Source organism: Lates calcarifer, linkage group LG19 (assembly GCF_001640805.2).
Source record: "Lates calcarifer isolate ASB-BC8 linkage group LG19, TLL_Latcal_v3, whole genome shotgun sequence".
NCBI lineage: Eukaryota > Metazoa > Chordata > Actinopteri > Centropomidae > Lates > Lates calcarifer.
Window position 1 is genome coordinate 24408704 of NC_066851.1, and position 27710 is coordinate 24436413.

A 27710-nucleotide genomic window follows, 5' to 3' on the forward strand; every position below is an offset into this window, starting at 1 on the left:
GTTTCGTAGAGGAGTGAGACCTCTCGCCTTTTCTCTCCTCTCTGACGCACAGCCGACGTCGAGCTTTTGCCACGTCATCAGGCGCTCCGTCACCACCAACAACATCAAACATGGCGGCGTCTGTCCGGGAGAAGCAGGCAGGTCTGTCAAACTGATTTTTCCCCGGTTAACGGTTGTTTTTAAAGGCAGACGGCGTCGTTAACGGGTGACGGGGACTTTAAACGGTCCCGGGTCTGACAGCGGAGGTTTATTCGGGACTGTCAGGCCTCTGACCGGCTGACTAACCGCTGTACAGCCTGTGACCGAGCTGCCGGCTGAGCTGGTTACCTCCTGTTTCTGTTTCACTACAGGAATGATAAACTCCTAAACTTCACCTCTACACACAGACTAGCTGACTAACCACACTGTTAACTCGTTAACTACACCGTTAACCAGCTGCGTGGTTTGTTAGCTAACAGTACTGCTAGCTGTCTGAGCAGGTGAAGCTAGCCTGCTGCTAACCACGAGCAACGCTCTTATTCTGTGGAAATATTAAAAGTTAGAAACTATTTTAGCGTTTCTGAAGTTAAAGGACGTCTGAATTAAACATTAAACTGTCAGGGAAACGCTGCGGTTTCAGAAAATATCAGGGTTTAATTCAGTTTTTGCCTCCAAATTATTATAAAAAAAAAACCGTGAGATTCGTCTTATCTGGAGTAGAAGATTCAAGAGTATACAGCAAGATTAGATCAATGTTATTGATCCCAGGCAGCAAAGAGTCAGTGCAGCACACATTCAAAAACACACTGAGACGACTTTAAAGCTAAGAATACATATGAAACAGTGTACTAAATAAAAAAGAATTCTAACCACGAACATCAGCGGGATACAGCAGCGGTTCCAGTTAATGAGTTTTGTATCAGAGAATGAATGATTTTACTTTTTACTTAGAGTTTGTATCTGTGTTACTGTCTTGTTGTATTAATGATGAATATGTGTGTAATAATGATAACTATAGTGAAGTGTAAGACATAAATAGTCATGTGAGGAGGTTTAATGAACCACAGAGCTGCAGCTCATGTTTTCATTATTGATTAATGTGCTGGTTTTTTGATCAGTAATCATTTGAATATAAACTGTCAGAAAATGGTTAAAAGGAGAAAAGTCAAAGAGACTTTTACTCTCACAGGAGACAGTTACAGTGTCGTACTGGAGAAACGTCAGCCTGAGAGAAGCTGATATCAATGATCGATAAATGAAGATGAATTTTCAGTTGATAACCTGTGTTTGTACCTGCAGTCGCTCTGAAGCGAATGCTGAACTTCAACGCTCCTCCTCTGAAGAACACAACAGCTGAGCCAGTATGGAAGGTAACACACACACACACACACACACACAGCACAGACTGTTTGTTGAAACTGAGTAGAAGAAAAATCAAAGTACATGTTGTGTGTTTGTTTCTGTTCCTGGACTTTAACAAAGAAGCTGTTTACTGCGTCTGTCTTCATTTAAAGACCCAGTTCATTCATGATGGTTTAAGGTGCAGCGTCCAGGACAGGACTGTGACCTCTGATGTGTGTGTGTGTGTGTGTGTGTAGGTGCTGATATACGACCGGTTTGGCCAGGACATCATCTCCCCGCTGCTGTCCGTCAAAGAGCTGAGAGACATGGGCATCACCCTGCACCTGTGAGACTCTGGGACAGAATAATAACCTCACACAGTTTCACAGTTTCACAGTTTCACAGTGTTACGGTTACAGCTCCAGTACTGAAGGAAAAGCTCCCAGACATCATGTTAGCTGATGTTAGCTGGTTAATTGTTACCTGCCTCAGTAGTGAACCTGTAGACATGCTAACACTCGTAGCCGTTGCATACGTTCATTTCAAGACAGCGTCACCTTTTCAAAAACACGTGTCACAAGTCAGCTGACCTTCCTCATCAAGTCACGGCCGTCTGTCTTCTTTCTGTACCTGAGATATTCCCACACAGCTGATTTTTTTTGACCGTCAGGAGGGTCACCTCCTCCTGCCGTCATGAATTCAGGAAGCCTGAACAGAGCTGACAAACCAGAAGGGGAGGGGTCGTGTTAATCTGCACTGCACACAACTTGTGGTGGAAAATATTAGTGGTTTTCAAACCTCTAACTGTGATAGACCATGAAACCTGTAACCAGCCCTCACCTGAGCAGGTCGTTTACAGCTGCCTCTCTGTCTGTGTTCAGTCTGCTTCACTCAGACAGAGATCCCATCCCTGATGTACCAGCCGTCTACTTCGTCATGCCCACAGAGGAGAACATCGACAGGATATGTCAGGTGTGATGACCCTCCTCTACGACCCTCCTCCTCACAGCAGGAAGTTTCTAACAGGCCAGGCTAACGTGTGTGTGTGTGTGTGTGTGTGTGTGTGTGTGTGTGTGTGTGTGTGTGTGTGTGTGTGTGTGTGTGTGTGTGTGTGTGTGTGTGTGTGTGTGTGTGTGTGTAGGACCTGAGGAACCAGCTGTATGAGTCGTACTACCTGAACTTCATCTCTGCCATCAGTAGAAGTAAACTGGAGGACATCGCCAGCGCCGCTCTGGCTGCCAACGCCGTCAGCCAAGTCACCAAGGTTACCATGGTTACGCCTGTCATTTCCCTCTGAACCCTCAGGCAGAGTAATCTGTAATCTGATTACTGTGTTATTTACTCTGGTTGTTTTATCCTGTGTGTGTTTGTCAGGTGTTTGATCAGTACCTGAACTTCATCACTCTGGAGGACGACATGTTCATCCTCTGTCACCAAAACAAGGAGCTCATCTCCTACCACGGTAACACACACACACGCTCTCACACACACACACACACACACACACACACTCTTATTCTTTTCAAACTAATTTGAAACGTATGCGTCTAAAATCATTTTGAATTTAAAGGATAATTCTGGTGTTTTTGAACCTGGTCTTATTTCCTCGTGTTTTTTGGTCTAAGTGGTCGTTGATCTTTGGATTCAGTTTACCTGGTCACTGTGAACAGCTGCTGCAGAATACCAGAGTTCTCCTTTAATTATCTTTAATCTCTGGGAAGGTGTGACGAGCAGCTTCACTTTTTTCTGAGACTTTTTAGATGAAATGATTCATCGATTTAACACAGGAAATAATTTAATGAATCATGAAAATGTTGCTGCTCCTAAGAAATATTAATTCACCTGTGTGTCACCTGTGCAGCCATTAACAGAGCAGACATCCAGGACACAGACATGGAGGCCATCATGGACACCATCGTGGACAGTCTCTTCTGTTTCTTCGTCACTCTGGGTCAGTTTCACTGTGGCGTCTTCCTCCAGACTGTGTCCCAGTCTAAGTCCAGTCCCAGTTCAGGATCGTCCTTCTCTTTTATTCCTGGTGTTGGAATATACTGACTCAGTTTGTTACTGGTCTGATCCACTAGATGGAAGTGTTGACTTTAGTTTCCAGTAACAGGATCAGATCCTCTCTCCTCAGCAGCTCTGCTGAATCAGAGCCACTTTTCCTACTTTTTAAAACAAAGAACAAGTCTGATTATTCTAGTCCAGAACAGGATTTCAGGGTCCAGGCTTGTGGTCTTTTAAGTTCTTCTCTTCTACATTCAGAATGAGCTGAACGCTGTGAATGTTTGTCTGTAAACTGTGTGCAGTTCATTCAGATGTTTCTATGTGTTCAGTGTGATTAAAGTGTGTGTTGTTGTTGATCAGGTGCGGTGCCGATCATCCGCTGTCCCCGAGGAAACGCAGCAGAGATGGTGGCTGTGGTGAGTTCACTCTGACGTTTCTCTGCAGAAATGAGCTTAGACACAGTTGAACTAGAGAGTGTGAGGCAGTATTCAGTCGTGCTGAACTCTGTGTTGTTGTTGCTGTAGAAGTTGGATAAGAAGCTCCGTGAGAACCTGCGGGACGCCAGAAACAGCCTCTTCACCGGAGACAACATGGCCGCCGGACAGTTCAGGTAAATCAGACACTGAGGGCCAATCACAAACCACCAGCTCCTGCCCACCTCCCTCTGTTTGGTTCAGACCTGAACAGAGGTCATAAAGGGTCAAACTGAAACTCCACTTCCCATGATGCAGTGCTCCGACTCCCCCAGCTCAGACAGGGTCTGTGTTTCATGACACTTCTCCTCTCCAGCTTTCAGAGGCCTCTGTTCGTTCTGGCGGATCGTAATGTGGACATGGCCACGCCCCTCCACCACACCTGGACCTATCAGGCGCTGATCCACGACGTCCTGGTGAGCTGCTGAGAATACTCTATTTACACAAAAGAAGTAGAAACGCTTAAAATAAATCGGACAAACTTTTTATCGTCAACAGAGTCAAAGATGGCCAAACAGCGGCCTCATGCTGAAACAGTTTCCCTGTGAGGTCGGATTCAGATGAACTCTCTTCACTGCACGTAGATGTTGTAAATCGCTCGTTTCAGGCCGATGAATATTATCAGTTTGATCGTTAGAATAATCAGCGGCCCTAAAATTCTCCATATAAGGCCTCTTCTGCTGCGTTTGTGGGACAGTTTTATTCACAAAATGTCATTCAGGAGTAAAAAGAAGAATGTCTGCTGTCAGAAATCAGCCAACCAAAACAGAACATGTAGAGGAACCAGTCGTCCTATTAGACCTAAAATAATTAAATAATAATAATTCACCTGTCAGCGAGGAGTCATGAGCGCAGAGCTGTGACTGAGCCTGAGAGTTCAGGCTGCAGGAGGTTAGAGACTAATAAACATCGTTCTAAAGCAAAGTGGTCGATCGGAGTATTCGGCCGACAGCAGGTGATGTTGGACTGACAGGTTCATAACAGACTCTGAGTTTAACTCACCTGTAGAAACAGCTACTTCAGATCAAAGCTGTTTGTACGTCTGCTTTCTGCCTTCACTCCTCTGTCTGTGGCTCTCTGTGGTAAAGATGTGACACCTCAAAAATATTTCATTTTTATTACAATTAGTTTGAGTAGTTTCCTGCAGCTTTTACCAAACAAAAGAGAAGGAGACAGTGCTCATGCTGGGGACTGTTTTCAGCGGCGGATGAATCCACATTTGGTGTTGCAATGAGTGTGTGAGGCGGCAGGACGTCTGTGTGTGTGTGTGGGGGGGGGGGGGGGGGGGGGGGGACTGAATCAGAATGAACCACAGTGTGTGTTGATGAAGGAACGTGTCACCCACAGCAACAGTGATGTGTTTTTAATTTAACTGTTGTTAGACAACAATGGAGCTCTATGGCTCACACACACACACACACACACACACAGGGTTTAGCTTATCTCTAGAAAAGTGTAGAAAATCATCAGACTTATTCTTTAAATGAGAGAAGGAACATGAGTGGAGGTCAAGAGACATCAGAAATAAAGAGGCTATTGCTCAGTGATGATGATGACAGATCACTTTGTACGGCATTGTCATTACAGCAGTGTGTGTGTGTGTGTGTGTGTGTGTGGTGTGTGTGTGTGTGTGTGTGTGTGTGTGTGTGTTGATGAAACACAGCCAGAGTGCTGTCAGCTGGGGAGGTGCTGAGGTTAATGCTGACAGCACTGGAATGCAGAGTTACATGGATGTGTTATGTAACATGTCATCGACACACACACACTCACACACACACACACACACACACACACACACACACACTCTCACACATACTCACACTGACAGAAAGGAGCAGAGGACTAAACGTTGGCAGATACGATATAAAAAACATCGCTCGTTTCTCAGCGAGGCGTAAACTCTCATTTTCCTCCAGATGAGAAAAACTCATTTAAACCTGAGCAGCTCGGGCTGAAACCATCTGATGATGTTAAACTCTGTCTCATGGGTTTGTTCATTAGTGCACAGCATCAGTATTTCTGTCCTGGTCGTCTGCAGACGCGTCATGTTTTCATGGGTTTGATTATATTCTGGGGGGTCAAAGGTCAAACTGGTTTTTGGCCAAAACCCAAGAATTCATTTGCTGTTTATGACAGAATTTAACACAAAGGTCGTCATCACTGAGAGGAGGCAGTGTTCAACGCCATGACTCAGGAACAGAGGCGGAGATAGAGACTGTATTTCCTGCAGTTCAGGCACATCACAGTCAGTCCCTGTCTCTGTCCTTTCATACTGAGTATCTACCCAAAAACGCGAGATACTTTCCCGCCAATATCCTGAATGGATAGGATGTTAGGATGTTTGACAGTTTGACGTCCTGCTGAGGAGGCAGAGACCAACTACCAGGATCCTTTGACCCGGATCCTCTGTCTGTGTGGCTGTGATGCCTTCGACCTCCTGTTGAAAGAGAGCTGCAGCATCAGCAGGCTGAGGACGACAGAACACAACAGAACAGAATCAGAATGTGATCTGATACCAGTCTGTTAAAACATCCCTGGATCAGCCTTGATATTGATCCGCACTGTGACCAAGATATTGAACTGAACTGAATCTTTTCTTGACAGCTGTCGGCCAATATTAACATTTTCTATAAAGTCAAACCCTATAAACTGAACCCTGGCCTCTCCACTCACTGGCAGTGCAGGGTCCCTTGTTGTAGAAATGATTTAGAAATAAGTGTCAGCACCGTGAAACACGTCCCTGCACCACAGTCAGGAAAATGACTCCTCAAACATGTTGATTTGTTTTGGAAACAGGTGAAATAACCTCACTCCATTTTTAGATTATTATTATTTTTTCAAACATCCTTTTAAAAAAGCTCTCTGTTCGGTCTTCCAGATCCAGAATCCAGACCGTGCTCTGGTTTCTGTTGTAGTCCGGTCTTGCCAGGTACCGCCGCGACGCTGGTCCAGATGGCAGCGACGTCGCTCGCTGGCTGCACACTCCTCCACGTCTCTGCTCTCTTTCCTATAAACATGTCAGAGTCTGAACACAGCCGTCTACCACCCAGCTGGGGAGACGGGATCCCAGCGCTAAATCTACCCTCTCATCCCTCTGCCGTTACCACGACAACACCGATATTATGATCCACTGTTGGGTTTCTTTTTTTTCTGTGTCCGGGACGAGGATCTGTTCCCCTTCGGCCTCTGTTAGGATTCACTGCAGCGTAATTAGAAGTGATGTGCCCGTCTTTGGTCTGGACTTTATCCCAGATATCTTAAACACAGCGAGCGAGCCCAGCCCAGGGCTGCTTCTGCTGGTCTTGGATCAGGTTTTATATTCATTACGTGTCTCAGAATCACTCAGGGATTTCAGGACACTCAGAACCGTAAACTAAAGTTAGATGACAACATCTTTGGTTTTTCTTGGTGCTTTCACTTTGGACTCAGACTTAAAGAGCTGATGTAGATCATATAAGGCTGGAGAAATAAATCATATCAGGGGTTTTATGATGAGCAGCTCACAGGTCCTGGAAAAAACAACCAATCAGAGCTGCAGAGGAGCTCCAGCGTCACATCACAGGACATTAGACTCAACTAATCCACTCATACAGTGAAAATGTGTGTTTTACTTTGTGTCATGCCTCCCACAGGACTTCCATCTGAACAGAGTGATGATGGAGGAGGGCGCTGGGGCGGAGCCATCGCCCGCCGGCGCCAGACCAAAGAAGAAGAGCAGGAAGTCCTACGACCTGACCGCTGCCGACAAGTTCTGGCAGAAACACAAGGGCAGGTCAGTTCAGGAGGAGGAGGAGGAGATCTCGGTCGTCTGTTGTCACTTTAAGGACCAAAATGAATCAGTAAGAGGATTCAGGTTTTGTCCGTTTGCTGTGCAGTGAGTGTTGGGCTCTGTGTTTCAGTCCGTTCCCTGAGGTGGCGGAGTCGGTTCAGGAGGAGCTGGACACTTACAGAGCTCAGGAGGACGAGGTCAAACGGCTGAAGAGCATCATGGTTAGACACACACACAACACACACAACACACACACAGCAAACAGTCGTCTTGTTGTCAGTTCCAAAGTCCAAGTCCTCGTCGTAGAACATGTCCAAGTCTTTGGCGTGTTATCACAAAGGTCACATGAGCTGATAGTGACAGGAACATTACTGCTCACATTGTTCGACAGAGCAGAGTTAAACTGCCAGTAGGAGCACAAACAGAAAAACAACTACACACATGAATAAACACGAGTCCACAGATGAACACCAGCATCACTTTTGTTTTGTCTCGTGTCACAATAAAACATCACAGAGAGAAAACCGAGACCAGAGCCAGTCACACTCTGTTTAAAGAGCCAGGATCTGATGGAGTCAAACACCTCCAACATCTGTTACAAAAGGTGAAACCTCGGCCCTGAAGGAAGCTCACGAACCACACTCACTCGTTTGTTTATGGCTCTAACCCGATGCAGATGGCAGAGATCGTTCTCCCAGCAAGTTTTTGTGTTTGTGTGTTTGAGGTTACCAAACCAACAGATGATAGCAAACATCAGAAGTCCATCAACACAAGAATAAAACCTTTCCAACAGAGACGAGTCAAAGAGCAGGAACACGGGGAGAGGAGGGCTCAGTGTTTGAGGAATCATCAGCATCTCTGTGAGGGGTTTAAGGTCAAATCCCAGTCAGTAAAAGTCAGCTTCAGGTCCCTGAGTGTCTGAGTCACTAAGGTCCTGCCCAGAGCACAGGGTTTTCCCCAAGTTCCTACAGTCATGTTGAGTCTCTAGAGTAACATCCAAGTCTGAGAGGTCACATGTGGTTCCTGAGTGTAGAAATGGGACGAATTCTGACTGGATTTGGACTGTAGAACAGCAGCAGTGCATGATGGGTTTACTTGTTCTGGCTTTAATGTTAATTGTTGTGTGTGTGTGTGTGTGTGCAGGGTTTAGAGGGAGAGGATGAAGGAGCCATCAGCATGCTGTCAGACAACACAGCCAAGCTCACCTCTGCCGTCAGGTATGGACAGACGACAAACGCTGACGTCTCTCTCTCTGCTTTCGACTCTGAAACTAACATCTGCATGTACACATGTAGAAACACAGTCATACAGTATCTACCTTTACAGAGGATCATCAGCATAAACATAGGTGGTCACTTCCTCTGAAGTGCCCTTGAGCAAAACCCTTAATCCTCATCTGCTTCCATGGAGCTGCTCAGTCAGATCATGGTGTTCCTGAAAAAGACAGCACAGCCCTGAGTGAAACTTTCCTGAATAAATTTTGGTTAACAAGGAGACAGTGCAGTGTTTCTCCTGGTGCTTCACCCCCTTCAGTGAATATCTTTGGTCGCCTTTAAGCAGCTTTCTCAGTCACTTCAAAAGAATGAATTTCCATGAAACTGCAGAGGACAGATGAGCCCTGAGCCAGGGAACATCTGATTAGATTTCTGTTTTCCACCATTAAAACACTCGAAACTATGTTAGAGACTCACTTCCCGATCAACCCAAACAACCTGTCTCCATCAACAAGTCAGTTTAACTGTAAAACTGAAGTGACAGGGATGTTGTTTTTGGGTGTTGGAGACGTGTTGAATGTTGGAGGAGGGTTGTTTCTCTTTCTGACAACCTTTCACTTTTATAAATATCATCTTTTTCCACAGATTAAAATGTGAGATAGTCTGGTGTAAAGTGTTGTGTTAATGTGAGTTAATAAGTAGCAGCTTGACGTTAATGGTTTTTACCTTGTTGGTGTGTTTCCTGCAGCTCTCTGCCGGAGCTGCTGGAGAAGAAGAGGCTCATCGACCTGCACACCAACGTCGCCACGGCCGTACTCGACCACATCAAGGTACAGAGCCCTCACTGTTCAAACACTCAACCAGTGTTAATACCAAAGAGTAAAGTTTTCTTCTTTCAGGGTAACGAAAGCTTTAACATTTCAGTTTTTTGTGATCATTTTCTAACTATGTTCTCAAAGTTGAATTTTATTTTCACTTCAGATACTTGAGTCTTTTGTTTGTCTAAAAAACAGAAACACACAATAACCAGATACTCAACAGAAAAGACTGTAGTCAAAATGGTTCATCCTCTGCACAGTGGGCCCCAGATACATGAGACTTTTTTCAGGAATTTTACTTACTTTTACTGGTTTGTGTTACTGTGTGGTACTTTTACTCAAAGTATCTGAATACTTCCTCCACCACTGAGATTTTCGTCCCCATCAGTCATTTACACCCTAAAACATGGAGCGGTCATCCTTTAACACTGTGTTAACATGTTAATATGAGTGAGGATTTGTACGTTGGTTTGCAGTAGTATTGCTATAAAGTACAGAGTTTGAATACTTCTGTACTAACTTGATACTGTTTGTGTTTTCAGAGTCGTAAATTGGACGTTTACTTTGAGTATGAGGAGAAACTGATGAGCAAGTCGACTTTAGACAAATCACTGCTGGACATCATCAGTGACCCAGATGGTATGAACACACACACACACACACACACACACGACACACATGGTAAATGTCAGTAGCTTCAGTAGAAGAAGACAAAGTCAGACTGGCTGAAAGTAGATTCATCATGAATCATCATGAATTGTAACAAAATAAAAGCTGAAGTGTGTTGAACTCAGATCAGACAGTAACTTCCTCAAACATATCAATATTATATGTGTTGATCTGAGGACTGAACTGTGTGTAAATGTTTTTCTCAGCCGGGACCCCAGAAGACAAAATGAGACTGTTCCTCATCTACTACATCACCGCTCAGCAGGCTCCTTCAGAGGTAAGAGTGAATCACCAACACCGAAAGAAAACTGGAAGAAATCTGGTTAATTTAAACAGTACAGACAATAAACACAGACACTGTGTCACCGCTGTGTGAAACACTTAAGCCAGTGTTACAGAGGGTCCAATGTGACATCGGAGGTTGTACAGGAAGTGTCCACCTACCCGCTAACTTGTCTTGTCCAGCTGTGCTTGTGCTCGCCGCTCCACACATCACTGTGTTGATCTCAACACTTTTCTTTTCTCTGTTTCTGTGCTAAGTACAGCAGATAAAGCAGAAACATAAACTTCCTGTCTGAAGTGAAATGTCAGGATGTGACCAGAACGATAAATGCTCCACAGAGTGAAAATTAGAGCGCTTTTGTTTTGAAAGCAGAAATAAAGCATAAATTATAGCTTCAGCTAAAACTTATTTTCCTTTAATTTCGGCAGTTTCTACACAAGTTTACGTTTTAGTGCGTCAGTTTTCGTGTTGCCTTAACTGAGGTGTTAGAGGACTCTGTCTGGGCTTTTGGCTTCATCTCTTAAAGTTTCCATACTTTTTGAAAGGACGTATTGTGTATAAAAGCGTCTTTAACGCAGTCATTTGTGGGTTTGGTAACACCTACGTGCTATCTTTTCTCACAAATAAATGAAGTGTTGAAAAATGATGTGGAAAAGCCGTTGCCATGTGTATCATGCTTCATGTCACGGTCGACTTAATAAGCAAAAGATTTTCAAAGTACGTTGTTTACTGTCAGCACTGTGCAGCCCTAACAACAAACCCTTTGACAACAAACTGAGTGTAACTAATAATATCCATGAGTAAAGTTTGGCTCTTTTCAGAAACTGGCCTCCTGCTGCCAAAATCCAAATATTTTCCATGTCAAAAAATGTGTTTTCACTCTAAAGTTGCTCCGGTGCGTTGTCGTAATCGCCAAAAACTCTCCAAAATCTGAGCGTTTCCAAACCGCTGCTCTGATGGATGTGGACGGGCTGTCTTCAGGAGCACGCTGCTGAAGGTGTCATCCTCACATTTGACTGGGAGCGATGTGAGCTGAGACAAACGACCAGTGTGAGTCACCAAACCTGCTCCTGCTCCGGCCTAACCAGAACCGTCACCACTTGGCTCTGATGTCTCAATTGTTTTCTGCTGAAGGACCCACAGGAGAAGTTGACTTTCTCACCCTGACACACAAACAGCACACCGCAGAACTGAGCTCAGCACACAGCAAACAGAGGACGACAAACAGACTGCAGGGCTGGTTTAAGTTCACCTTAAAGACAGTGAGATTTTATATCAGCACAGCTAAGGTCAGTTTCCGCTGTAACACTGGCCAAAGTATGTGAACAACCCTGACAATCTGACCTGAAATCAGATTAACATGAAGACCACGAGGTGAAACAAGCAGAGAGAGAGGAATGAGCGTCTTTAAGCACTTTCTGAGGTAATTTTAATAATATTTTTTATCTCAGTCATCACCTCTCATACACAAAATCTGTTTAACAAACTGTCAAACTGTGAAAGAGCCAGTTTAAAGCTGATGAGGTGATCAGTCTTCTCAGATCTGATCAGTTTATAAGAAACGGTTTTCCCCTCATGGTTCGACCAGAGCCAAAGAGTTTAAAACCCTTCAGACGACCACAGTTTGATAATAATCTGACCAACTATTCCTCCCTGTGTTTTCAATGTTCATTCATGGCAACTAATAATAAAACCAGAGTCCAAACTTCCCGTCATTTGGATGTTGGATATTATTAAACAGGCAGCAGAGTTCACTGTCTAATAACATGAAATCATGAAACAGATGATAAAGTGAATCAGTGAATTCTGGATTCTGAGTTTACAAACACCACAGTCCTAAACCTCTAAGAGAAGCAGAAGAGATGTGTGAATTGGAAGTAGGAGATTTTTTTAAATGTGAATGTTGAGTGTTTTATGGGCTGTTTATAAGTTGTGTGAGAGCAGCAATTATTCAGTGGTGAGATGGTGACGTGAGGGTTTGTGGTTCAGTTCTGTCAAAATAAAACCTCACACTGAAGACGAAAACTGTGACTCTGGGGGATCTGGAACTTTCTGTGATCTTCCTGTGGTTCGGTGTTTACTTGAAGGAACAAAACAGGGACATCGAGCAAAGTAGAAGATCTGAGGACGGGGAAATTAAAACCACATCACGACAATGCTCCTATTCTTCTCTGGAGTAAAGAGATGGAGCAGTTTCTCTGAACCAAACAGACTCACCGTCAGGGTCAAAGGTCAGGACGTTGTTACTGTTTAGTTTTTATGTTACGATGAGGGACAAACAACTTATTCAGAGCAAAACAGTTTCTAACATAGCAAAATATTTTATAGATAATATAATATATATAATATAATATTTAATATAAATGTACAACGGTACACCCATGGGAACACTGCAAACAGGAGCTGATCGTAGATGATTCAACGACTTTTAATCGTGCTACAAATATAGGTTTAAAAAGAAATGAGGCAGAACTTGTGGCCCATAACTAACTCACAGACTTCACAACAACATTATACTTCCTAAACACCCCTGCATTATACAAACTGTAGCTCCAAAACATCTAAGTAGAACACACATAATAAAACACATATTCACCCTGTGATGAAAACCTGCGAAGATACGGACAAAACAGGTAGTATTGGAGGTACTGGAGGTGCAGCTGTCACCATTTTGTTTGAGGTGGGACTTCAGCTGCCAGACTCTGAAAGCCCCCAATTCAAAGAAAGCACATCTCTTCTTATTTCAGGCAGGAATAACAAAAATAATATTGTTAGGTCTTGGTCTCAGGTTCAGCAGTACCACTTGGTTTAGTTTAGTGGTGTGGGCTCTTAAGGCCCTGGGTATTGGCCAGGTTTGGATCTCCTTTTCCGCATGTGTAGACCTCAGCTCGGGCCGAGTCTACCTAAACTGTTGATCAGTGTATTGAACAATCTGCCCTGAGCTGGCGCAGCAGCTCTGTTTAGTTAATTCCAGAGCTGGTACATCTTACGTCAGTACATTCCGTTTTTTCCATTTTGTTTTTCACTAGCCATCTTACACACAAACAAACTGTCTCACTCTGAGAGTACAGAGGTAATGAGAGAAAGAAAGAGACATTACTGCTTCAACTATTTTAAGTGATGTCAGGAACAGCTGTAACTTCAGGCTACTGTTGTTCATCCATAATTTACATTTGCAGCAGGTAACAGGAGAGTCTGCCAGGTTACTGATTTTGCAAGACAATGTTTAGACCACTAAAGTTTGGATCCATACATCACCTCATCAGAGTTACTTAACCTTTAGTTACTTTAAAACAGTACTCCCTTTTGTAAGCTTGAAAGGTTGCTGGTTACACTGTACTCTCAAGTTTGACAGAAAAGTATTAAAATGTCCACAGAAAGAAAAAACCACTTGGTCAGTCCACCGCTGTGATCCAAACTGAAATATTTCAACAACTTTCGGATGTTAGTTGTTTATCCAGACCAAGATGATATCTATATAAAGATGGATGATGTGTCTCCACTTCCTCCTACTGAATTAAAATGAAGCCAAAATGTGGTGGATATGTGCTGGTGACATCATTTGGAGCCAGAGTCTGTGCAGTAGTGATCAAATGTTGGAGCCACGATATCAAAGTCCTGCTTTAACACCTGTCTGACCAATCACGAGTCAGTGACAGCTGTCAATCACAACGTCAACCCCCCCCCCCCCCCCCCCGTTTTATAGTGTCAAATAACTAAAACCAATTTTCTAAGAAAAATAACACTTGAACACATCAGCATGATAAGAGCTACCTCAATCGACAGAAACGTCTTTGCAAATTATGTATTTAATGTGTACTATGATGTTTTTGTTTGGCAGAGGGGGAGGGGGCAGGGTATATGACCTGCCACCAGGGGGCGATCAAGATATTATGGCTTCACTTTTGGTGAGCTATTACGTCAAACACATGCTGGATCAGGTTTAGTATTTCGAGCTCTGATTTGCTAGCGACAACAGCTTTTATTCCCCCCATTTGGAGAAACAGTTGACCAATCAGAGCTTTGCAGGTGAGACAAGGATTGTGTCCGTCATCTTTCTACATGTAGCTTCATCCATGAAAGGTAAAGACTGGTGGAGATGTTTCCAACTGTACAGATTGTCAACTAACAGAAATAAAAACTCTAAAGTCATCATATTTCTTTGATGGACACCATAAACATGAAGTTAACTGCTCCCACAACCACTACCACAGACTTTATTGTCGACTTCAGCAGCACAGATCATCTCTCATTTACTCTATTACTTGAGGCAAAATCAAAAAATCAAAACCCCTCTGTCAGAGTGAATAAATGAAGTGAACTGAAAATGATAATTCAGTCCAATTCTCAGAGCGTACTTGTAGTGCCTTGCTGAAGACCTGTGAAGCATTAGACTTTTGTGGTTTCTCTTTGGTTGGTGTAAAGCCTTGTGTTTATTTCTGCGATGGCAGATTGTGACTCATGTCACAGGACAAATTTAACCAAACGTAAGTTCACTTGACATCTCAGATGACAGTCATCCAGTTCTTCCCGTCATCGTGGCCAGGCTTCTTCACCGACACTCAAACTAAACCAGCACAGGGGACGCTTACATCACCAGCTGTGGATTGGCAGTAGACAGTAGAAACGGTTTAGACAGATGGTTTCAAGTCAGCTGCGCCCTCATGTCCTCAAAACCGCATATTTCTGATCAATAGCCACATTCTGGACGAGCTTTATGAGAAGCATCTTCTTGGCTCCACCGTATTCGTGATTTCATTGTGAGCCAGTGATAGAACAAAGATGATCGAGCCAAAGCGCCAAGTTCCTCTCGGAAAACAGAGACCTGGTTAGAGTACTGTAAAATGAACACAGCTGGATCAGGTTTAGTTTGGCAGAAAACAACTCATCCATTTTTTAAATGACAGGGACTGTGATTGTTATTAGATTGAGTTTACTGTTTAAGAACTAATGCACTAGGAGTTCAGTCTTGGAATTGATTTACACATTTTGACAATATTAGGACTTTTTCCACAAAGAGGTCCACAACTCTTGGAGCTCTATAAAGTGTTTGAATCAGTCAAGACCAGAAAACACCTGCAGGACTTTTTCTCGCCCCTAACATTTTCCCCAGACCTTCAGAAGCAGTCAGTCGGTGGTATCAGTCCAGGCCTCCAGCAGCCGCTGTGAGCAGTGAGAGCTTTGTACACCTGCAGAAACCATTTTCATAATCTGTCTCAGTTATTCAGAGATCCTTCAGCATCGGTAAAACAGAGAAAGTGCCAAGATATAAAAGTAAGAAATGTCATTGAGTAATGGCTATTCATCAATAATGCTGTTAAACCTCTCCAATAAAACCTCTCGATGAGGTTATCTATTGTCAGTGACATAAGTATTGGGACAGAGAGGTAATGTTGGTGTGTTCACAGATACTGATGCTAAAGACTGACAGCTCTATGATATAAGACCTTACTGTCTTTTCGACAGTGTGCTTTTCTTTGGCTGATCTTTGTTTAAAGGTGATCGATCAAACACAATCACTCTGATCCAAAGTATTTGACCAGTTGCAGTAGTCGAATCATTTCAGCTGTTCACTCTCTATATATCACACATTCTGAACCAACTGAAGCCAAAGGCAAAGCTTTGATTTGGATATAAACCTGACGTTTGTCTTAAGCAAACATGTCAAAGTCAGTTTTGGGTTTAGGAACACTGAAGCTCTTAGTTGACACCTACCTGTGGGATTCTGGGATTGTTTTGGTTCTTTGGTAACGTCTTTGGCGTTCCATTCATACACCAAAGATCAGCCAGTAGCAGAGAGTTTCAGGAGCAGTTTTTTCCCCCACTGTCCATGAGACCTGAAGCCTAATTCATCCCTCATCCCTCACAAGCCTGAAGTGGTTGTGGTTGTGTTGTGTTCGGCATGCAACTTGCTAATTTATTTAGTCATATTGTCACTATGCTGCTACACAACAAAGTTGTTTATTTCCAGATGTTTTTGAGGTTCTTTTATGTAGTTTGTTGCAGTAGAGGACAGTGCGTTGCTTCTGGAGGGATTCTGTCATTCTGCATCTTAGTGGGAGTTTGCATAAAGCTTTGGTTTCTGGTTGATGGAGCCAGTATAATCTTTAATATGTGTTAACGTAGAGATGCTGGTCCTGTTCAGTTTGTCGAAGACATTGGTCCAAAGGAAGATATCTCATCAATTACTGGCCTGGCTTTTTTCCATAATTACTTTCAAGCACTGCAGTCCACAGCGTCTTTTCCCTGCTCCACCTGTCTTTACTCATGGTTCTATTGTTTTTGGACCAGCTCTTGTCTCTGAAGTGTAAAACCTGAGAGGAGGACGGAGGGAGATGATATTATTCTGAGATCACCTTTTAGTTGTTCTCCTTTTATATACCGTTCTGTTTCCTTTGTGAGATGCCGATAAAATCATTATTTCATTATCACTGTGTTTTCTGACAAAATGAGCCGCAATTCAGGTTAAAGGCAGAATCCTGTGATTCGTAGTGTCTGTTTGAATCTCAGGCTCATCCTCTGCTTCCACCACCAAAAATTGAGCCTCGTTCTTTCTTTCTTTTATCCCTCTTTTCATCCTTCCTCCACCTGAGAGATGGATCTCTGGATTACCCCCTCACCCTTCATCACCACCCACTCTTTCTTCCTCTCTTCCCGTCATCTCTGGTCATCCCTCTCCCTCTGTGACCAGCTCTTGGCCTCCTGTCTGTTTCTTTTTGTCTCTTCATCCTTTGATCTCTCTCTCACCCTTTTCTCCCTCCTCCTATCTGCTGCACAGTCTCCAGAGTGCTACTCGAGTTTCTGACTGATGTGGTGGGATTTCAGTTCTTCAAAAACAAACCACACACTCTCTCGCAGACACTCTCTCACGTGGCCCTGCAGTTGTGTAATCCCTCGGCGGCTCCCGCTGAGCTGCCAGTCAGGAGCTTATTGAGGAGGAAACCGTGTGTAGACGATACACACTACGTCATTTTCACTAGCTGTAGGTAGGAAAGGGGTCGGGTGGAATGTTTTCATCGTACCATTCATATACCGCAACGTTTCCTGGAATCGTTTTTCCTCTGCGGGGCAGAGAAGCCTCTGAAACAACAGTGGCAAACTGGCCAATGATGAACTCATTACTGAAACCCACATTATTGAAATTCTTTGAGGTGAGAGGGCTCCAGCATATAAACGCACGGTCTTCTGCGGGAATTTAACAATTCTGAAACTGAGATAAAACCATGATACACATCATCGTATAATGATATGGGAACATGGAACCTCAATTTCCAAACCCCAACATGTCTGTGTAGGTTCTCAGTCATGGTAGTGCTCAAGTTGAAGGCAACTGGACTTCTTTTAGGTTTCTTGAAGATGTTTCTCATCCGAAAGGTTTCATCAGGTCTAGAGGCTGGTTGGGAAGTTCCAGGTATTTAATCTCTTGGAGGTGGTCCGGAGAGTTATTGACCCACCCTGTTGTCATGTGACTATTTTGGTCCGAGTGATTACACCTGTGGTGAAAGTTAGGCTGGTTTAATCAGCTCAAGATGGATGATAAGCCTGAGATTACAGGTCCAACACATCAATTAACCACAACTGTAATCCTAGCTACTTCAATTAATGACAACAGAAATCATGGACCATTGAATGGGACATTTTATATTTTATTAATGTTTGCTTGGTTGTTGTGTGTGTTGCAGTCTGACCTGGAGCAGTATAAGAAGGCTTTACTGGACGCAGGCTGTGACCTTTCACCTCTAAACTACATCAAACAGTGGAAGTAAGTCTGTCTGTAGTTTTATAGAAACTGTCTGACGATGTCCAACAGCATCGATTAACTGGAGCTACACTTTCAAGCAGTTTTGGTATCAGGTGGGAAAGATTGAAAATGTCTGTTTAAACACAAACCGAAGTGTGGAGACAAAAGGCTGAGTAACAACTCTATAACGAATATTAACTGCTGTCATATTGAATTGTTCTGGTTTCATCTAATTTTTTCTAGGGCGTTCACCAAGATGGCTGCCACCCCGGCCAACTATGGCAACAGTGGAGTCAAACCCATGGGGTAAGTTAGTGATAATAATTTTTAAATTACTTTTTTCCAAACTCAAAATGGTTTTAAAACTCTTTAGTCACAGAAATGCATATAGAAAAATTCAAAAACATATTCAAATGTAAAAAAAAAAATACAAACACTAAAAATAATCTTTTCTAGTAAAGATATCAAGTGAGATGAGTGCTGTTAGACTGAGTTATTGTGATTTAAGCAGCTGAATCTTCTCTGAGAACTGTGTTTTTTGGGAGTGAGTTTCCTGTGGGATTAAGCAGCAGTAGACACTGTGTGGAAATACGACTTCTATTCTCATTAAACTACTGCAAATCTGTCCACAGCAGCTCAGAAATGTGACCAGAGACAATAAATAAAAACACATTGTCTTACTCATATTACTGTTAAAGCTACCTGTGAGCAGAGCACCTGAAAAAATAGATTCCAAAACTTGTCGTTACTGAAAATAAAAAGGCAGCGTTCATCATCCAGAGTCTGTAACGTCTAGATTTTGAGATAACATTTTTTTTTCCAGATGTAGGTGAAGTCATTTTGGAAACTCTGCTCATCATTTATTTTCCTTTAAAAATTCTAAAGTGACGCAGCTCATTCATTATCATCATTTAAATCACTTTTCCAATCTCTTTATAATGGCTCTCTTGTTTTTTTTTTTTTCTTTTTTCCCAAATTCATGACTTAGGAATTTTGTACTTGTTTTACTGTTTAACCTTCAGTTTATTAAATAATTTCTGTTACTTTATGCAAAGCTATTTTGTAATTTAAGGTTTTAAATAACTATGTACACACATACAAATAAACACCATGGGTTAGTATAGTTTATCTCAGTCATCAGACATTTGAAGACATCACCTTAGAGTCTCTCTCATCAACCAAAGATTTATCAGTTCACTGAGGAAATATACAGCATGTACAAGTATCATATGTTTAGTAGAAGTCGCAGCAGTATTTTTTTGTTGTTGACATTTTTGCCTGTATTTATCAGAGGTATCAGAGAGGTAACTGTGGGGAAAGGTGGTGTCAACTGGCTCCAACCACTCGGCCATCAGGGCCCATTAGCAGCAGTATTAGTCTGATTCTGTCGCTGCTTGGAAACTGTGACATCCACTGCCCACAAAAGAAAAGTTGTCAAACTCAGTCACATGTCAAACATGTGAACAGTAACTGTTTTGTAATCTGAATGCTTGTTTTCTTCTTTAAATGGTCTTTATTGTACTGATCCAGCTTCTAAGCAGAATGTGTCTGTGTGTGTCGTCGTACATGTGTTTGATGAAACTTTGGAAGTGATATTAACTGGTTGGTAGTTTGTTTCTCTGTAGTCCCAGTTCAGACGACATACACTCATCCTGATTGTGACACGATGTTGTTGTGGTCGACAAATTTCCAGCATCGGCTCTGGATATGAACGATGTTGTGAGAGATAATCCAAGACCAGTGATGTGGTGTCTCGGACTCTCGACACTCAAAGAAAAGTCTAGCATGATGGAATTTTTGGTATTTTCCTGCTTAGTGTGACGTCTGCACATCTTCACGTTGACCAATGGGATGACAGAACGTCTTTGGACGTTAGCAATGATTGGTCGCGGTTAAACCTGTAGTGTTGCCAGTCTCCAACCAAGACGCTGCAAGACTGTATGGTGCTATGATTGACTGATCTGACACAGTGACCATCGTCACAAACAAAAAAAATGGTCTGCTGCAGTCTGTGGTGCTGAGGAGGTTAATTTGACTGATACCTGATGAACGGAGTATCCTGTGGTTCAGTCTCAGGCTCAGACAGTGTGAGGAGCATCAGCAGCAAACGAGTTTTATTCATTTGTGTTGAGACTACCAGCCTAACCCTGTCCTCCTCCTCTCTGCCTCACTGTTTTACTCCCCCCTCCTCCTCTTTCTCCCTCCTGATCTCCTGATCTCCTGATCTCCCACCTTCTGTTTCTCCTCCCTTGCTTCCTCCCGCCCTCCCTCCCTCTCCTCCTCCTGCTGGTCCTCCCCCTCCCACCTCCTCTGCAGGCTGTTTTCCAGAGTGATGAATACCGGCTCCCAGTTTGTCATGGAGGGAGTGAAGAACCTGGTGCTCAAACAGCATGTGAGTAAAATGGTTTCTCTTGCTATTGAACAGAAAGTGACCTGCGGTTCATCTAAACCCAACAAACCCCAGAATATAAAGACACACTGTGGCAGGCAGCAGTGCACAGACTGAGAGCAACACATAAGACCCAGTTTTATACCCGGTGGAAAAAGCTGGGTGAGCTGCAGAAGAAACTGGAAGATCCACCGTTCTAATCACAATCCACCAAGGTGAAAACACACCTGTCTTCTAAAGCAAAGGGGAGAAAGCTCGCTGATTAGTCATTACACCCAAGATACTAAGTACAGTCTTATTGAACCTGATGCTGTGACCTTTTCTTCTGCCGTTAAATGAACAAAAGTGGATTTGAACACACCTTAAATCCACCTGCTTCCATGAGGTTCGACTCCACAGACTTCAGCAGTTCTCACCACACACCACAGAATAATTTGAAACACCCTGTAATCACATAAAAAATCTGCTCATGTTGGGCTTTAAATATCTGAAAATTCAAGGTTCAGGTTTAATACCCTGTAACCATTTCTGCTGTCTCTGTTTCTAATCGTCATTTTGTCCGAACCCTAAATTCAGTAGAGTGTAAAAAAGCGAGGTAAAAGCCATTGTTTGATCAGTAGATTGTGAATGGCCGCCATGTTGCAGAAGAAAGACTGTAATCCTCATCTCTTCTTCTTCCTCAGAATGATTTATTAGAGGTTTTTTTTTCCTTTCAGTCGTTTTATTTCTTTGTCATGTCTTTCTTTTTGTTGTCACTCCTCCAATATGACAACATGTCTCCTGTTACCTCAGTTGTTTGTCTTTACCTGAAAGCAGCCGATCATTTAGAGCTGCCTCTGCACACTTTATTTAACCTGCTTCTTCACCAAAACACCACGCTCCACCCGCCTGCGCCTGGCAGCAGATTAAATCAAGCGTACCTAATGTGACGGACTCTTCGTTCCTGGACAGCAGTGTTGATGATGACAACAAGGACGATGATGGGGTGTTTCAGGGTGAAACTGGCACCAACCTGAAGTCATTTATAATAATCACACACACACACACACACACACACAGGGAGGTGGTGTCTGTTTTCTTCATACAGAAGCTGAACTGAGACCAGCTGAAGTCAGACCATGATGCTCTGCAGAGCTGCCAGAACATTACAAACGCTCCGAGTCAGTCTGGATGGAGCTGTTGACACTCTGTTAGGGAGGATATTTACAGACTTCTTCCACACACTCGTCTCCAGTATTTGAAAATATCTGCTCGCCAAATTTTTGAGAACGAAGTCCAAACAAAACACAGATTACTGAAGATCCAAACTGTGTGATTCTGCTCGGTTAAAACCAGAAGTCAAGCCAACTGAGTCCAGTTCATCTTAATGTAAAGCCTGAAAAAAAAAGAACAAAGATTTTTACTGTTAAAATCTGGAGAGTAATTCTTGGTTCCTCTGTCACTGAGAGAGGGTGTCCCCAAGGATCAGGACCGGGGCCCCTTCTCTTTGCAACATACACCACCTTCTTAGGTCCAATTATCCAGTCACATCACTTCTCATGTCACTTCTATGCAGACGACACCCAACTATACCTCTGGTTCCCACCAGGTGACTCCACAGTCTTAGCCTGGATCTCAGCTTGTCCCTCAAACACATCCAGGTTGAAGTTTACAGTATTTTAAAGCTGATTTTTTTCTTTACTATCCCAGAATCTCCCAGTCACTCGGATCCTCGACAACCTGATGGAGATGAAGTCCCATCCTGTGAGTTTCTTTTTCAGTCTGTCCTTTAGTTGCTGGAACACTGTTTCAAGTCTTCACTTAACTTTAGTTTAAAATTCAGCCACACATTTAAGAGAGTTTAAAAACTAAAAGGTGTTTTTTAAAAGGTTTTAATGATGTAATGTCATGTAGTGTTTCCAAATGTGTTGCCACTTGTGAGAGACAACTACCCAAAAAACCTCAAGAGAAATTTTTAAACTGTTATTTAAAAAAAAACGTACAATTTATTTTACAGTCAAAAAGCCTCGGACTCAGTTTAGTTTAATTTGTTAATCCTAACACGGTCACGCTCATCCAGGTCCAGGTCGCGTTTAATAATCAGTGAGTGATATTATCAGGAACTACTGTCAGAAAATGTGACAGAAATGTCAGTAAAATAATGCAGTTGCTAAATCATTGTTGGCCTTGTTATCTTGACTGGATTATCACACACACACACACACACTTAAAGTTAAACTCACATGTGACGACACATGAACCATCAACACACAGTTTAACACACACCGAGGATGTTGAAGGTGATGCAGTGAAATTTTTGATTTTGCCTCTTTACTCATGTAGTCATTTGACTCTACACACACACACACACACACACACACACACACACACACACACACACACACACACACACACACACACTGCAGGTTTCTCAGCGTCTGAAGTTTCAGACGACCAACAAAGATCCTGTTGTTGTGAATGTGAAGGGGGGAGAGAGGGAGGGAGGAGAGACAGGACTGGGATGAAGATGAAAGAAATAGAAGAGCACATTCTCCCTCTATCAGATTGTCCTGTGTGTGTGTGTGTGTGTGTGTGTGTGTGTGTGTGTGTGTGTGTGTGTGGAGATGTGTTGAGTCAGGGTTTACTTAACGTTGAAGGCAACAGGAGAAACACTGATGTGGAATATTAAAGGAATAGTTCAACATTTGGAGTCAGGATGTTGTTAGCCTAGCTTAGCATAAAGACTGGAAGCGGGGTGAAACAGCTAGCCTCACCTGAACGCATCAGTATGTGGTTTGTTGAGTGTCCACGGTCAATGAACACATGTTCAGACAGGTTGACTCCGTCTGTAGACGTGTTGGTAGGTGAGTTTTTGAGCTTTGGATGGAGCCAGGCTAACAGTTTCCCCCCGTTTCCAGTCTTTGTGCTATGCTAAGCTAAACACTCTGAGAATGAGAGAAGATGTGTGTTATCCAAAAGGGGAAATAGTTTGAGGCCAACAGTGAAGTGGCCCAAGTTCAAGTCCGAATTCCAGAAAAGGAGTTTGTCTTTCTGCAGCAGGTCTCTGGTTTCAGGTTTATTTTCACAGACATGAAAAATCAGCAGCAGGAACGTGACATATACAGATTTTTATCACAACTGAGAAAATCACATTTATCATGATGGTGCACACAGAGGCCTCAGAAGAAACGGTTAAAAACCAATCAGTCAAAGTGTTTGAAGTGTTTTTTTAACCAGAGAGTGAGGAAGAGATCCGACAGAGATTTGGGGAAGATGTTGAGAAAGTCTCAGTCCTGGATCCAGGATGAGTCAGCAGTTTTTATAGATCACGGCTCAGAAACCAACAGGTTTTATCATCTGAAAACAGTCACCTAATTTGTCTGTGTCAGGACGCTCTGTCAGCTTTTCTCTTTAACATTTGAGACTTTGATGAATATGTGCAGGTGCAGGGTGGTCGTCTCTGAGCCTGTTACCATTCCAGTAGTAAATAATGAGCTTAAAATAATTTAATAATCTGTGAATACTTGCTCTTTATGTTTATTTATAATTAATTTAAACTAATAAGGCTTCCATTAATCTAGAGATAATGTACAGGTTTTTTCCCTGCAGCCAGGCAGTTGGTGGAGAAGATTTTAGTTTTGATTTGATTGTCACTGTAAATTGTATCGACTGTCACTACAACTGTAACTCGGCCTGTTGATAAGGAACTTGATGATCTGTGAAACTCCTGCTGAAAAGATGGAGAACAACCATCTGCAGAGCTGGGGATGTTACATGTGAACGACTGACTGATGGTTTTCTCTCTGATCTTCCAGGAAACAGATGACTATCGATACTTTGACCCGAAGATGCTGCGAGGCAGCGAGAGGTACAACATCACTCCTCTGATTTCAGTCTGATCAGATCAATAATCAGTACCCTGCTGAGTGATGACAGTCTTAATGTTTCTGGTAACGTTCAGTCAGTAAAACACAGACAGCTGTGGACTGACCGAAAGCTCAGGAATGTCTCATCATCTTCACTCCTCCTCTTCCTCCTCAGCTCCATTCCCAGGAACAAGAACCCGTTTCAGGAGGTGAGCACAGTTCCCGTCCCTGGACCTGGGTTTGATTGATTAGATTCAGTCAGAGTTATTTCCAGGACAAACACAAGTTGAAGAAGAAACACACGAGCAACTGGAAATGATGATCTGGCCGACGACACAGTTAACTGTTGCTTACCTCTGAGGAAGACTGTGAAGGACCTGACTCAGTTTAAATGAGATTAAATGAAGACACGTTAAAACACAAACACACATCCCAGCACTTTAATAGAATCAATCAGTAAATTCATCAGCAGGCAAAGAAAACAGAAAGGATTTTAACTTTAACTTTAACACATCTTCAGATTAAATAAATGGATTTTCATTTTTTACTGTGTTGAAACTAGAGTCGGACTCATTCTGACATTTAAAGCCAATATCATCAGTTTTAAGAATACGATGAAAATCCAGCTGTGCTTTTGTTTAGGTTTGGACACTAATGGACATATTTCATATTTAGGAGCATGAAGTATTAGTAATTAAACAGTAACTGTTTCGTGTACAGAAGTCTCAGTACAGACTAAGGCAGCAGTGTGTCTTTATTTTCTGTCTGTGAATCACAGAAACACTGGAGCCTTTCTGATCATCAGTAAACCCTGAGTTTGTTCCTGCAGGCTGAAACAAAAACAGACTCTTCAGGTCGCTTATGTTGTGTTGATGTTTTGTGTCTTAGGCCATTGTGTTTGTGGTGGGAGGAGGAAACTACATCGAGTATCAGAACCTGGTGGATTACACAAAGGTAAAACACCTGCTGTAACTTTTATTTTTTATAAGTCTCCTGTATTTTCTAGCTAAGAAACTTTCCTCATCATTTCCTACAAATGTGATATTTAGCTGTGAATCACAGGGAGAACTCAGAGACAGGTGGATGCCGTTTGGTCCTGACTGACTTTACGTGTAATTAAACTGTTCTGTGTTGTGTGTTTTCAGTCTAAACAGGGGAAGAAGGTTGTTTACGGCTGCAGTGAACTCTTCAACGCTGCGCAGTTCATCAAACAGGTGAGAAACACACCTGTCCTGTAGAAGTCAAACAGTAAAGTGGCAACAGACAACTCACAACGGGTGAAATTTTACAGGAAAATGCAGGTTTGAGTTACAGCACAGAGAAAGAGGAAGAGGACAGAGCTTTTGTTTTCCTCAGTGGCTGTCGTTAGCATCCTGCAGGTAGAGGAAATGACCCTAACCCTGCTAAAGAGAGAGCCTCAGTGTCGGCTGAGGAAGAGGGAGAGAGATAGAAACTGTAGTAAAACAAGAGAGAACCTCAGACAGAGTCATGGTCAGACCAGGACAGAAATTCAGTCCTGGATTTTTCCTCTGGGACTTTCTGGATTTTTTATGGTCGACCACGATCTGTCCTGTCAGTCCCTGTGACCAGTCTCCAGGACTTTAGAGGGTTCAAACCCACAGTCAGTTGTTTTTATTTCTATAAGATCAGTCAGTAACTAACCCTGCTGCTTATTAATACACCCAGGTGTTTACTCTGCCTTCATCACAGATCTCAGATCAGGTTTTCTGGGATTCTTACAGTTTCTTGTTTTTCCAGGCAGCTATGTTGCTAATGCTAACGTTAGCAGCCAGAGACAAACAGATGATGGTCTGTTGCCACTTTCAAGGATCAGTCCAGCATTTTGTAAAAGGCTCATGTTAACTGTTAAAGTGATATCGTCCCTGTAGTAACAGTAATAACCTGTTCCTCCTCTGCAGCTCTCCCAGCTCGGCCAAAAGTGAAGTGGGCGCCAACAATATGTGAACCTCTCTCTCTCTCTCTCTCTCTCTCTTTCTTTATCTCTTTATTCCAGTTTGTTTTATATAAACTCTGTTCTGTAAATTTTCTGTCTTCATCATTCAGTTCCTGTTTCTCACCCTCAGCACTAATAAAGCGTAACAGTCTCAGCTCACAGCCGCCTCTGCCTTCTTTTTTTATTTTTAATTTTCTGGCGTATAAACTCTCAAACATCTGCGCAGTTCATCTCTGCAGCCTCCTGATGAAGCAGCAGGCCTCTGGTTAACACATCAAAATGTAAGTAAACGGTGAAGAATGGGCTGTGATTAGAGCAGGAGACATCTTGAGCTCAGGTGTGGCTCGAATTTTTCCACCTTTATTAGTTTTGACCTCCAGAGCAGTTCTGCCACCTGTACCTCACACTCAGACTGATTTTAAAACTTATCCACAGTCTTCTCTGGTACAATTTTCCAGGTTGGATCTCCCTCTGACTGAGTGACAGTCAGCAGCTTAAACTGCTGGAATCAGACCAGAGAGTTCAGAGTGAAGCTGAACTGTAGATCAGTTAAACACCAGAGACCATCTCTGAGATCCAGACAGCAAACTATCAAGGGTTAGAAACAGATTGTTTGTTAGAGCCGCAGCACTTCCTGCTCCAGAAGAAGGGGATCATGGGTAATATACACCATGTTTCAGTTCAGTGACAACAACAGAATTAATGAATGAATTAGTCCTGAAGGTGACGGAGTCTGTGAACTCTAAAGAGGAATATTTAGAGCTCATTGTGGACCAGCAGAGGGTGAAGATATCCCCACCTGATCATCACTGTTAATGGAACTAAAAGGAGGGAAACTGAGGAAATTGACATTTGAAATCAGTTTTGCTCGGCAGTAACAGTGTTTGTGTCATGAGTGTGTTTTCTTGTTTTCTGCTGTAATGTCTCATTTTTTACAGCTCAGAGAAAATAACACAGGTTCATCTGTCCTCCTCATTCAACGTTCATCAACTGTTTTTTCCTGCAGACTGGAAAGTTTTTCAACTCAGAGGAGGATCAGGAAAACTGTGTGGTATTACACACACACACAAACACACACACACATCATCCATCACTTTAAAGGCAGCCTGGCACAGTGTGGTACAGCTCTGCTGCTGCTGCCATGTTCCTCCAACACCACAGCACCAAAAACAAAGAGACCAATCTGAGGATTATGTCACCATGGCATTTTAATCTGTGTGTGTGTGTG

The 27710-nt window shown here is 42.9% G+C and overlaps 2 protein-coding genes across 3 annotated transcripts in view; one reads left to right on the plus strand and one right to left on the minus strand.

Moving 5' to 3' along the window:
- scfd1 (sec1 family domain containing 1) lies at positions 1-26641 on the plus strand. The gene is made up of 25 exons (XM_018661515.2): positions 1-141; positions 1279-1349; positions 1578-1666; positions 2202-2292; positions 2462-2584; positions 2695-2782; positions 3182-3271; positions 3688-3743; positions 3852-3937; positions 4117-4216; positions 7433-7572; positions 7700-7790; positions 8713-8786; positions 9532-9613; positions 10144-10240; positions 10477-10547; positions 18236-18315; positions 18538-18600; positions 20611-20686; positions 22373-22426; positions 24478-24530; positions 24704-24737; positions 25417-25482; positions 25674-25742; positions 26448-26641. Exons 1-25 carry the CDS (start codon positions 111-113, stop codon positions 26469-26471), a joined length of 1899 nt encoding a protein of 632 aa, XP_018517031.1. The 5' UTR covers positions 1-110; the 3' UTR covers positions 26472-26641.
- Positions 1-27710, minus strand: part of LOC108873345 (zinc-binding protein A33-like) — a 98586-nt gene that overhangs the window by 4748 nt on the left and 66128 nt on the right. The gene's annotated exons all lie outside the window — the stretch shown is intronic.